Consider the following 13,549-nt stretch of genomic DNA (forward strand, 5'->3'; position numbering starts at 1 on the left):
GACAGCAATGCTGGTCTCTGACTGTTTAATTTAGTTTACTTCAGCTAAAATGATATGTCATGGGTGTGGAGGCTCAGGTGGAGGTGAAAAAAAGAAAAGAACCAAAACAAAACACGCATGATTCCCGACTGTTCCGGAATCAGTGGCGTTTATGCGCCAAAGTCCAGAACTCGATTGTCATGTGAGCAGTGTCGTCAGCTGTCTCAAGAGGTCCCGAGCCCGTGAAGGCGACATTAGTCTTGTACACCTTCGCCAATGAGTGTTCACACCCACCGGCGAATATAAATCACCTGGAGTCCTCAAAGCTCTCCTTCAAGTCCTTGGCCCTACGCACTATAGTCACCTCGTTTAACACACCACACGCACGCACGCACGCACAGACACACATACAAACGCACACACACACACACTCACATACACACGAACATTCACACTCACACACACAGCTCGCAGCAAACCAGCAAAATGAAAAATCATTTTGCACTTCTTAAGAAGAAAGGAGAAAAAAAATCCTTTGAAAACAGGTAGAAACGAAACAAAGAATCTCAGTGAACAAACTGGCTTGCCACCACCTCCCCTCCATAAACCTAAAATACCTAGTACCCACACACCCAGAACCTCCCCTCCACACACACACACACAGCACCCCCCCCCTCGCTTGCCACCACCTCCCCTCCATAAACCTAAAATACCTAGTACCCACACACCCAGAACCTCCCCTCCACACACACACACACAGCACCCCCCCCCTCGCTTGCCACCACCTCCCCTCCACAAACCTAAAATACCTAGTACCCACACACCCAGAACCTCCCCTCCACACACACACAGCACCCCCCCCCTCGCTTGCCACCACCTCCCCTCCATAAACCTAAAATACCTAGTACCCACACACCCAGAACCTCCCCTCCACACACACACACAGCACCCCCCCCTCGCTTGCCACCACCTCCCCTCCATAAACCTAAAATACCTAGTACCCACACACCCAGAACCTCCCCTCCACACACACACAGCACCCCCCCCCCCCCCCCCTCGCTTGCCACCACCTCCCCTCCATAAACCTAAAATACCTAGTACCCACACACCTAGAACCTCCCCTCCACACACACACAGCACCCCCCCCCCCCCCCCTCGCTTATCCACCACCCCCCCCCCCCCCATAAACCTACAGTAGCCTACCCACACACCCAGCACCTCCCGCCATAAACCTACAGTACCTAACCACACACCCAGCCCCCACCCCCCCCCCCACCCACACACACACACTCCCACCACCCTCCTCCTCCAGGGCGTCTTAAACAGAAAACAACAACACCCTGAGGCTGCCCAGATTATAGCCGGAGACTTTAACAGGGCAAAATTAAACCGCGTAATGCCCGAGTTTTCCCAGCATGTAAACTTCCCTACCCGCGGCAACAGTACGCTTGATCACTGTTACACCCAGTTCAAGGACAGTTACAAAGCAACACCACTACCAGCCTTTGGGAAGTCCGACCATGCTGCTGTGTTTCTCGTCCCTAAATACCTTCAGAGGAATAAAAGAGACCCCCCAGTGACACGCGAGGTAAAACGCTGGTCAGACCATTCTGTGGCCACGTTGCAGGACGCACTTAGCGACGCCGACTGGGAGATGTTTCGCTCGTCAACGGACAACATCAACGAATTCACTGAAGTTGTAATCAGCTACATCAACCTACTGACGGACAACATCATTCCGACGGTGACAATTAAGGTCTTCCCAAACCAAAAACCATGGGTGGATCGTGAAGTGCGTAACGCGTTGTCATTGCGCACACATGCCTTCAATGAAGGGACCGCCTCAGGGGACATGACAAGCTACAAAAACGCCGCATACAATCTTAGGAAAACCATCAAGAGTGCAAAAAGACGCTACAGGGACAAACTGGAATCCGACTTCAACGAAGGAGACCCAGCTCGTGTGTGGAGTGGCCTGAGAAATATCACAGGGTTTTCAAGCAAGCCCCCCTCCAATACCAGCGTGAGTGACAATCTCGCAGATGAGCTAAACGCCTTCTATGCGCGTTTTGACACCCAAGACTCTATACCATCACAAACAGACTCATTTGAAGGTAATACTTTATTTGTGTCTGAAGAAGATGTCATAAACGTTTTTAAAAGAGCTAAATGCAGGAAAGCTGCAGGACCTGATGGCATATCTGGCAGACTCTTAAAATCTTGTGCCTATCAGTTAGGCCCTGTGTTTACACAAATATTCAATGCCTCTTTAGCCACAGGAGTAGTTCCATCTTGCTTTAAGCAATCCATAATTGTGCCAGTTCCAAAAGGCAAAAGTCCAACATGCCTCAATGACTACCGTCCAGTGGCTCTGACATCAATGGTGATGAAGTGTTTTGAGAAGCTAGTGAAGTCCTTCATATGTACATCCCTGCCTAGCTCATTTGATCCTCTCCAGTTTGCCTATAGAGAGAACAGGTCAAGGGACGATGCCATCTCAAATTTGTTGCATACCACACTATCACATCTAGACAGAGGAAAGGGTAATTATGTGAGAATGCTGTTCATTGATTATAGTTCAGCATTCAACACCATAATTCCCCTCACTCTTGTCAGGAAGATGAAGTCACTGGGGCTAGACTTACCTCTATGCAACTGGGTGTTAAACTTTCTCACAAGCCGCACGCAGGTTGTTAGAGTGGGTGGCACAACATCTAACACCCTCACCATCAGCACTGGATCACCTCAAGGTTGTGTGTTAAGCTCCCTACTCTACAACATTTACACCCATGACTGCAGAGCCAGCAGCAGTCAGAATTCCATCATCAAGTTTGCTGATGACACTGTAGTGGTGGGACTGATCAATAATAACGATGAACAGGCATATATAAATGAAGTTTGTAACATCTCACAATGGTGCCAGCACAACAACCTGGCACTAAACGTAAGCAAGACTAAGGAAATGGTGGTGGACTTTCGGAAAAAGAAGGGAAACTACACTCCACTTTCCATCTGCAAGCAACCAGTTGAGAGGGTAGAGTGCTTTAAATACCTTGGTGTTCACATCACAAATGACTTAACATGGACAAACAACACACACAACATCATTAAGAAATCCAGGCAGAGACTGTACTTTCTGCGCCTATTGAAAAAGTTCAAAGTTTCCACACCCATCCTAAAAGCCTTCTACTCCTCAGCAGTGGAGAGCATCTTAACAGGGTCCATCATCACCTGGTACGGAAACGCCACAGTGCGTGAACAGAAAGAACTACAAAGGATAGTGCGCTCTGCTGAGCGCTGTATTCGTCAACCTCTCCCTACCGTGAAAGACTTATACACAAAGAGAGTGCTATCTAGGGCCCGTAACATTCTCAAAGACCAGTCACACCCAGGATATGGACTATTTAAAAAACTGAGATCTGGAAGGCGACTGTGCTGTCACAGAGCTAGAACTGAGAGACTGAGAAAGAGCTTTTTTCCTCATGCCATTTGCTTACTGAATTCCTCCTAATTACTTTGATTGAACACACACACACACACACACACACACACACACACACACACACACACACACACACACACACACACACACACACACACACCTTTTTACTTTTTATTTTTATTTCTATTTTATTTCTTCTTCACCCTTCTTCTGCACACTTGTTTTGCAACGGCCACGCATTTCATTACAAGTGACACTAAAGTGTCTCTATGTACATGACAAATAAATATCCTTGTATCCTTGTATCCTTGTATCCTTGTACAAAGCATCATACCCAGGACCCACACACACAAATATACAACCCCACCCCCCTCACACACACACACACACACACACACACACACACACACACACACACACACACACACACACACACACACACACACCTTCCGACGGCCTGCTAAAAAGCAGCAGACACACCCAGCACACCTCGCCATCCCTGGGCCCGCGGTCTCCTAAAAAGCTACATATGATTTATTTGGGGGTGATGTCTAGATGAATGGGGTGGTGGGGGCAGATCTGGTTAATGGTGATAATCCTCAGAAGGGGTGTCGTGGTAGATCACTGAACAGTCAGGAAAGGCGGCTAAGCTGCACTCCCTGGTCCAGGGGTGGGCAATTATTTTGGCCCAAGGTCCGCATTGGGTTTAGAAAGTTGACCAAAGGCCCGGATGTCGTAGACAACTTGCCTGTGCCAATAATAAGAAATTGTGTGCGGCAGCATAATTACACCATTGTCAGTTATGCCATTCCTGCTAATTGTATCTAGATGTGGACTTTAGTAATCTTAGGTTTCCAAGACCCTTGGTTTAGGTAGCCAATTTAAGAATGAGTGACCATATGAATCTGCCTTTTTTTTCTTGAAAAGGCTCTGAGGGCCGCATGAAATGGCCGAGCGGGCCGCATGTGGGGGAGGGGGTTGTGTGTGTGTGTGCGTGTGGGGGGGGGAGGGTGGCGTTGTGCGCGGGGGGTGGGGGGGTGGCGTGGTTAAGAGGGATGAAGCCACTTATTAGGGCATAATGTGGCACATGGAGGAGCAAGGAGCCAGCGGCCACGACACACTGTCACAAAGAGAACAGACGGGGAGAGAGAGAGAGAGAGAGAGAGAGGGATGGGAGAAGGAGGGATGGAGAGAGAGAGAGGGATGGAGAGAGAGAGATGGAGAGATAGAGAGAGGAGAGAGAGAGAGATGGATGGAGAGAGAGAATGAGAGAGAGAGGGATGGAGAGAGAGAGAGCAGAGGTAGAGAGCAGAGAGCAGAATGTGTCTGTGATTTCATTTCATTAAACAGTTAAGAAAAAGGGAGCTAAGCCTTTGCTATGCTCTTTCCTTCACGGTGAGCCGAGTGTACAGTACAGTAGGCCCCAATTACAGCCGGACTGTGTTATCCCTCCCCTTAGCTCTGGCCATTACACTGTACTAGACAGGGCCAAAAGACCCCTACGGGCCATCGACCGTCATGACACCCTCCGCTTCATTATACCAAAAATACTGAATCAGAGCAAGATATCGCAAAACATGCCCACCCAATGCAAAAGCATGTGTGCTTAAGTTGGGTCTCCTAAGGGGGCGTTGTCCCCTACTTCTTCTTCTCTTTTTGAGGTGTTTGCGCAAGAAGTGCGCTACCGCCATCTACAGCGCTAAGGGAACTTCATTGATTCTCAACCTCAGGACTCCAAAGGTCTCCTAACCGAAGGTCTCCTAAAGGGGCGTTCACCCGATATAAATTGGATACAAAATGACGCTTCTTATTAGATCCACTTTCTTTGATTATACTATACAGGGCCAAAAGACCCCTACGGGCCGCCATGACACCCTCAGCTTCATTATTCTATACAGGGCCAAAAAACACCTACGGGCCATCGACTGTCATGACACCCTACGCTCCCTTATTCTATACAGCAGGGGTTCCCAACCTTTTTCAACTCGGGGCCCACTCGAAATTGTCAAAAATGTTCGGGGCCCACCTCTGACCCAATTAAGAATAAAACTCAAATAAATCAACAACAACACACACCAAAATATGATTATTATTTTTGGATAATGATTTCAAGGTCCACTTGGAATACCTTCAGGGCCCATCAGTGGGCCCCAGCCCATAGGTTGGGAATCACTGCTATACAGGGCCAAAAGACCCCTACGTGCCATCGACCGTCATGACACCCTCCGCTTGCTTGCTTTCTCACCTGCTCGCTTGCCGCCTGCCTGCCTCTGTACTGTTGGCTCTGCACTTGAAACATTGTCACTCGGCCTCAATGACGCTGGCTGGGGCTTTGTAGAATAGCGCAATGCTGCCCTCCAATGGACAGTCACGGACATGCATCTGGTGATGGGGTAAAGACACCAAGCTACGGTAAATGTGTATACACGGGCGAGCGGTTAGGGCGTCAGACTTGCATCCCAGAGGTTGCCGGTTCGACTCCCGACCCGCCAGGTTGGTGGGGGGAGTAATCAACCAGTGCTCTCCCCCATCCTCCTCCATGACTGAGGTACCCTGAGCATGGTACCGTCCCACCGCACTGCTCCCCATGGGGCGCCACTGAGGGCTGCCCCCTTGCACGGGTGAGGCATAAATGCAATTTCGTTGTGTGCAGTGTTCACTTGTGTGTGCTGTGGAGTGCTGTGTCACAATGACAATGGGAGTTGGAGTTTTCCAAATGGGCTTTCATCTTTATACTGTACAAAGTGTCTCAGTGGGTAAATATGATGGAAAGGTAAGTGGTTCCAAATAATTATGTCCATACATGAAAGGCCTTAGCTTAACCCATTGATGCCTGATGTTGCCTTGTGCAACATTGGCCCTGGCGCCTGGAGCTGCATTACACAACATTCAGGCTCATGAGATTTGAGACAACTTTATTAAAAAATCTCTGTTTGTTTGAGATGAATGAACACATTTCTTAAAAAGGTTCAGGCATTCAGCACCCTTTTTTGCAGGTGCCTTAGGCGTCAATGGGATAAGAAAAGCAGTCCAGTGCCTGTTTGAAAACCCTAATAGATTAACCAAATGTATTCCACATCACCATGCTTCATTTCCTGAATTTCCCCCTGGGGATCAATAAAGTTACTCTACTCTACTCTACTCTACTCCAGTGGTTCCCAACCTATGGGTCGGGACCCCCCTTATGGGTCGCCAAAGATCCACAGGGGGTCGCGGAGCCCTCTTGATTTTAAGGGGTTTCGTTTTAAATATATATAGCCCATGTTGAATAAAAGACAAAGCATTTAACTAATAAATGCATAGATGCAACAAATTGTAAGTGCTACATTAAACATTTATTCTATATTTGACCAAAGACGAATTGAGGAATTAAATAACTAAAATAAGTTTTCGCAAGAAACGGAGGGCGTCTTGTGACTCCGTCTCGTGCGGGCGCTCGCGTGGTTGGGTCACCAAAGCTTACAATAGTAAAAACATGGGTCCCTTAAGAAAAAGGTTGGGAACCACTGCTCTACTACATCATAGGCAGCTGTGGCCTAGTGGTTAGGGAGGTGGTCTTAAGATCAGAGGGTTGCAGGTTCGTATCCCACCATTACCTCTCCCTACACCTCCATCCATGGCTGAGGTGACCTTGAGCAGCAAGGCCCCTGAACCCACATTGCTCCAGGGACTGTAACCAATACCCTGTGAATAACAATTGTAAGTTGTGGAGAGGATGAAAGCGTCAGCTACGTGTAATGTAATGTAATGTAATGTAATGTTGACTAGAAAGGTTGTGGAAATGACTAAGCAAGTGTCTGCATGTCTTCACAGGTTAACGGGGTCAAGTTAAAGGGGCATGCCACTATTTTGGTGCTTAATACAGTTAAAATCGTTGGCCAGGGTTTATAGAGGTGGTAGAGTGTCTTATTTTTCATGTGAGCTGTTGTCTTGCTTTAAGACAAGTCAAAAGAGGGAGCATGTGGCTAAGCTAGTGAAAGTCAATGGATCCGTGTAGGATGCTACATGCTACAGTGATCCATTGACTTTCACTAGCTTAGCTACAAAATAGTGGCATACCCCTTTAATACTTCTGCAGTGTCCTGTTATGTCTACATATCAATTTCCATTGCCAGGACACAATTCTAGCAGGCGAGCGACGGACGAATAACAAAAGCTAAATGATGGTAGGGATGAAAGGCCTCTTTTATAACCGAGACCAAACAATTTCACTGTCTGAAACTTTAAAGAGATTAACGAATGGCGGCGAGAAAAAAGGGGGGGGGGTTCGTCTCCTCTCGTCTCCTCTCTTCTGCGCCACTCCACTCCGCTACACTCGGCTTCTGTGGCTCTAACTATGGCCCTCGGGTGATGAAATGTAAGGAAACACCATCAGTCCGAAAAATAAATGGGTTTGTTACGTAATGTTCATCATCGGAGGCCACAGAACATGCAGAACAACGCCTGCAAAAAAAAAACAGATAAAGGGAGAGAACATCCCCTGATGTTGGTGGCACACTGTCGGCAAGCAGAAATGCAATGAATGGCCCTACCGTGGCTGATACGGTAGGGCACACGTTTACCACTCGGCCAACCCGGGTTCGATTCCCGGTCCGGGTCCTTTGCCGGTCCTTCCCCGTCTCTCTCTTCCAGCTCACTTCCTGTCTCTCCTCCACTATCCTGTCTCACAAAAACCAATAAAGGCTGAAAAGCCCCCAAAAAATACTTTAAAAAAAAAAGAAATGCAATGAATGACATGGAGTCCTCTGGAATAACAATGCTGGAATGGTTTGTACTTGTGTGTGCTGGTTCATATGTGTGTGTGTCAGTCATCCTACTTGTCAGTGTGCCCGTGTGTATGTGCGTGTGTGTGTGTGTGTGTGTGTGTGTGTGTGTGTGTGTGTGTGTGCCCACATACTGTGTGTATGTGTGTGTGTGTGTGTGTGTGTGTGTGTGTGTCCACATAGTGTGTGTGTGTGTGTGTGTGTGTGTGTGTGTGTGTGTGTGTGTGTGTGTGTGTGTGTGTGTGTGTCCACATACTGTGTGTGTGTGTGTGTGTGTGATGGTTCCCAGCTATGGCAGCCTGCTCCCAGGATGGTCAGGGTACTCTGCAGGGGTGGGTTATAACTCCATGGGCCCCTGGGCCAGACAACAAGTAAGGCCCCCCTCCATGGGCCCCTGGGCCAGACAACAAGACAGGCCTCCCTCCATGGGGCCCTGGGGCCAGACAACAAGAAAGGCCCCCTCTCCATCCCCTCCAAGGCCTCCCTCCATGGGGCCCTGGGGCCAGACAACAAGAAAGGCCCCCTCTCCAAGGCCACCTCATCCCTGCTGTAGGCCAATGCCTCACCCCATCACCTCATCATCTCTCTGTAGGCCAATGCCCCCCTCACCCCATCACCCCATCTCTCTGTAGACCAGTGTTTCTCAAACTTTTTCAGACCGAGGACCACTTTGTCCCCTCAAATATCTTCAAGGACCACCTGTCAAATGAATTGACAGTTGACATGTGCTAATTTGACACTGTTAATTTGGATACAGACCATTTACTTTTTCACATTACAAGCCTGTCTTATTGTGGTGAAAAGAAGACTTCAGCTATGTTTATGCCTTGTAATAATGTTACAAAAAGAGCATACAGCTAGCTTGTCTTGGAAAAGTAGAAATCCACTCGCGGACCACCTGAGCTCTGTCGCGGACCACAAGTGGTCCCCGGACCACACTTTGAGAATCACTGCTGTAGGCCAATGCCTCAATCCATCTCTCTGTAGACCAATGCCCCATCACCCCATCGCCCCATCACCCCATCACCCCTCTCCCCATCACCCCTCACCCCCTCACCCCATCTCTCTGTAGGCCAATGCCCCTCACCCCATCTCTCTGTAGGCCAATGCCCCTCACCCCATCATCCCATCTCTCTGTAGGCCAATACCCCTCACCTCATCACCCCATCATCCCATCTCTCCGTACGTCGATGCTTCACCCCATCTCTCTGTAGGCCAATGCCCATCACCCCATCACCCCATCTCTCCGTACGTCGATGCCTCAGCCCCTCACCCCATCTCTCTCTCTGACTGACTGAGTGACAGGCTTGCTAAGCTGAGCTGCATCCTTCTGTGGCCAGTTGATTTCCCCGAACCCTCCTGACCAGACGAGACAAGACACAGTGTTATGTAGTTCTGTTATGTAGGCCTTTTTTCTTACCGCTACTAGCACAATACCCTACACCTCTCCTCTCCTCTCCTCTCTTCTCTTCTCTTCTCTTCTCTTCTCTTCTCTTCTCTTCTCTTCTCTTCTCTTCTTCTCACACCTCCTCTCCTCTCCTTTCCCCTCTGCTCACTTTGACTTTCCTCTCCTTTCCACTTCTCTTCTCCTCTCCTCTCCTCTCTTCTCCTCCTTTCCTTTCCTCTCCTCTCCTCTCCTCTCTCCTCTCATCTCCTCGACCTTCCTCCCCTCCCCTCTGCTCTCCTCTCCTCTGCTCTGCTCTCCTCTCCTCTCCTCTGCTCTCCTCCCCTCCCCTCCCCTCTTCTCAACACTCTTCTCTCCTCTCCTCTCCTCCACTCCACTCTTCTCTCCTCCCCTCTTCTCTCCTTCCCTTTCCTCTCCTCCCCTCCTCTCTCATCTCCTCTCCTCCCCTCTTCTCTCCTCTCCTCTTCTCCTCCTTTCCTCTCCTCTCCTCTCCTCGCCTCCCCTCTCCTCTCTCCTCTCATCTCCCCATCCTTCCTCCCCTCTCCTCTCATCTCTTCTCTTCTCCTCTCCTCTCCTCTCTTCCTCTCCTCTCCTCCTCTTCTCTTCTCTTCTCACACCTCCTCTCCTCTCCTCTTCTCTCCTCTCTCCCCTTCTCCTCCTTTCCTTTCCTCTCCTCTCCTCCCCTCCCCTCCCCTCGACCTTCCTCCCCTCTCTTCTTCTCTCTTCTATTCTATGCTCTTTCCTTCTCTTCTCTGCTCTTCTCTTCTCTCTCCTCTCCCTCTTCTCTCTCCTCTACTCTTCTCTCCTCTCCTCCCCTCTCCTATCCTCTCTCCTCTCATCTCCTCGACCTTCCTCCCCTCTCCTCTCCTCTCTTCTCTTCTTCTTTCCTCTCCTCTCTCCCTCCTCTCCTCTCTTCTCTTCTCCTCCCCTCTCCTATCCTCTCCTATCCTCTCTCCTCTCATCTCCTCGACCTTCCTCCCCTCTCCTCTCCTCTCTTCTCTTCTCCTCTCCTCTCTCCTCCTTCGCTCTGCTCTGCTCTCCTTTCCCACCTTGAGAAATGTACTTTCCACTTCTCTCTTTATTTATTTATTTATTTATTTATTTATTTATTTATTTATTTATGTACTCCTCTTCCTGATTTATGTTATTTGCTTCGTGCTTCAGGTAGTGCATTAGCCCTAATGCTGATGCTGTATATGTTTGCAGAGTGCATTATCGATTCGGAAATTAATTAATTTTCATGGGGATTTAGCTGAAACTTTTTGCGATCCGAACACCAAGACAACAATCAAAACATTGCGGAAGTGATGAACGTGGGTTGCCTGTTCAGGAGGTGATGAACGTGGGTTGCCTGTTGATTTTTATTTTTTGTCGTGTCAGAGCTGCCAAAAGCAGGACCTCAGAAAGTACTTGCATTGCTCTTGACCTGACTAAGTAGCAACGGTGAAGGTGTTACGTCCTGGCTAGCTTGGAGCAGGCTTCACTCAGAGCTCATTATTTACTTTAAGGGTTCTGGCCCAAACGATGGCCTCAAATATACCAAAAAAAAGGGGGTCACCTTGCATCACGTGTCTTTTGTTTGCGAATGATGTGCAAATTAAAAAAGACACTTGATACAAGTTGCACCCTATTTTGTTATATAGATAGGATTACCACATGCATAATAATAATACAAATGATAACACATATACACTCTGTTCCTACTCCTCCATCCTCCTCCTCTGTCCCCTCTGCCCTCCTCAGTAACATGGGGAGTACAGCTATCCGCAATATTGACTCTCTACCCCTGTTCAAATCAAGGCTCAAAACGCATCTGTTTCAGTTAGCCTATTCTTTATGACTTTTTTAATATTGTTTTATTTTCTTTTGTGTTTACAATCTATGGGCTTTTAATGTGTCTTGTGTTTGTATTATTGCCTGTCTCTGTACAGTGTCCTTGAGTGTTTTGAAAGGCACATTGAAATAAAATGCACGATAATTATTTTTATTATTATCATCATCATCACCACCACCACCAACATCACCACCACCACCACCACCACCATCATCATCATCATCACCACCATCATGATTAGTATTATCATCATCATCATCACCATCACCACCACCACCACCATCATCATCATCATCATCATCATCATCATCATCATCATCATCATCATCATCATCATCATCATCACCACCACCACCACCACCACCACCACCACCATCATCATCATCATCATCATCATCATCATCATCATCATCATCATTATTATTATTATTATTACTATTAATACTATTATTATTATAATTATTATATAACAGTAGAATATAATGTGCTGAGACTTGCCTTGAAGGCAGGGTTGGCTCCCAGCTCCAGCAAGCACTTGACGGCCGCGCTGCAGAGGTTGGAGGCGGCGATGTGGAGAGCGGTGCCGAAGTCAAAGTCGCCGCACGTGGCGTCCACCTCTAGAGGGAGGTAGAGAGCAGAACAAAAGGGACACTCATAGAGGTAGAAAATAACACTAGGAGTGCGTCTTAATATGCGACCTTACCTCCTCCACTTGCCTCCTCCACTTGCTTCTCGTCATGATGACATCACTGACAACAGCATTATATTTCAATAAAAGCAATCAATGCAAAAGCTCAATTGTAGAGTCTTTTTCTCATTTGCAATTGGGATGGTGAATGAAAAACAGTCCCTCAAAAGTTGTTGTGGCTAGGCTGACAGCTGGGAAACTTTATCGCTTTATCCACGGAGGGGGGGCCAGGAGGCGGGACGAGGAGACAAGCGCAAGTGGAGGAGGCAAGGTCGCATTAAGACGCACTCTAGAGGTGACCCCACCCCCCTTTTCACGGCAATCTGTGGCAGCCATTACTTGTAGGTAGGCCGGAGAAATGGAAATGAATGGAAAAGGAGGCTCACCTCTGTCAAAAATGGCTTAATCATGTGAAAATGTCCATCAATACACTATACAAGGACAATAGTTGAAGTGTGTTGCTAAATATGTACATAATTAATATAATTTGATTTTTAAATGTATTTTATCAACTCATATGATTTAAGTAGATATTTAGCCTGACATTTCAAATCTGGTCTTTGATTAATGTGTTACTTCATATTCACACAGTTTTAGTCCATTTTTTGACACGGGTGAGCGTGTTCTCCATTGACTTGCATTGACTGAAGGTGCCTACACTACCTACGGAAGTTGGAAGCTCCATGTGCCATTTCCCAGTGCTGTTGCAAATTGCTGTGTCATCTCTAGTGTTATTTTCTAACTCTATGTCTCTCCCCCTCTCACATATGATGTGGAGAGCCGTGCCAAAGTGAAAGTCGCCACACGTGGCATCCACCTCTAGAGGGAGGTAGAGAGCAGAACAAACAGAGTTTAGCAGAGTTAAGGCAGAGAGAGTGGATAAGAGAGATGTTCCGTTGGCCCATTGTTTCCGGGTTCTACTGTCGCAAGGGGGAGGGGGGGAAATCCCCCTTTATGCAGACCTAAGGACTGTTCTATTCATTCTAGGAGCATTATGACACGCTCTTTTAGGCAGACCGGAACCTGGTCACGTTAGGTGCCCATAGAAACCTATTATGTTGGCATATCTTAATCTGAATCTCTGGTTAAGGGTACTGCACCGCACCGCACCGCACCGCACCAAACCACACCACACTACACTGCACTACACTACATTACACCGCACCACACCGCATCCCACCACACCACAGCACACCACACCACACCACACCACACCGCACCACACCTCACACTACACTACACTGCACCTCACCGCACCGCAGCACACTACACTACACCGCACTACACCGCACTACACCGCACTACACCGCACTACACTGCACTACACCGCACCGCACTACACTGCACTACACTAACTACACTGCACTACACTACACTACACCGCACCGCACTACACCGCACTACACTGCACTACACCGCACTACACTGCACTACACCG

At 48.1% G+C, this 13,549-nt stretch overlaps 1 protein-coding gene across 1 annotated transcript in view; it reads right to left on the minus strand.

Moving 5' to 3' along the window:
* The window catches only part of zgc:103755 (uncharacterized protein LOC449988 homolog), a 119,064-nt gene that overhangs the window by 64,425 nt on the left and 41,090 nt on the right, over nt 1-13,549 (minus strand). Inside the window, exon 6 of the mRNA XM_063183415.1 lies at nt 11,922-12,040. Coding sequence (XP_063039485.1) covers nt 11,922-12,040 — 119 coding nt within the window. The remainder of the gene's footprint in view (nt 1-11,921; nt 12,041-13,549) is intronic.

Source organism: Engraulis encrasicolus, chromosome 19, assembly GCF_034702125.1.
Source record: "Engraulis encrasicolus isolate BLACKSEA-1 chromosome 19, IST_EnEncr_1.0, whole genome shotgun sequence".
Lineage (NCBI taxonomy): Eukaryota > Metazoa > Chordata > Actinopteri > Clupeiformes > Engraulidae > Engraulis > Engraulis encrasicolus.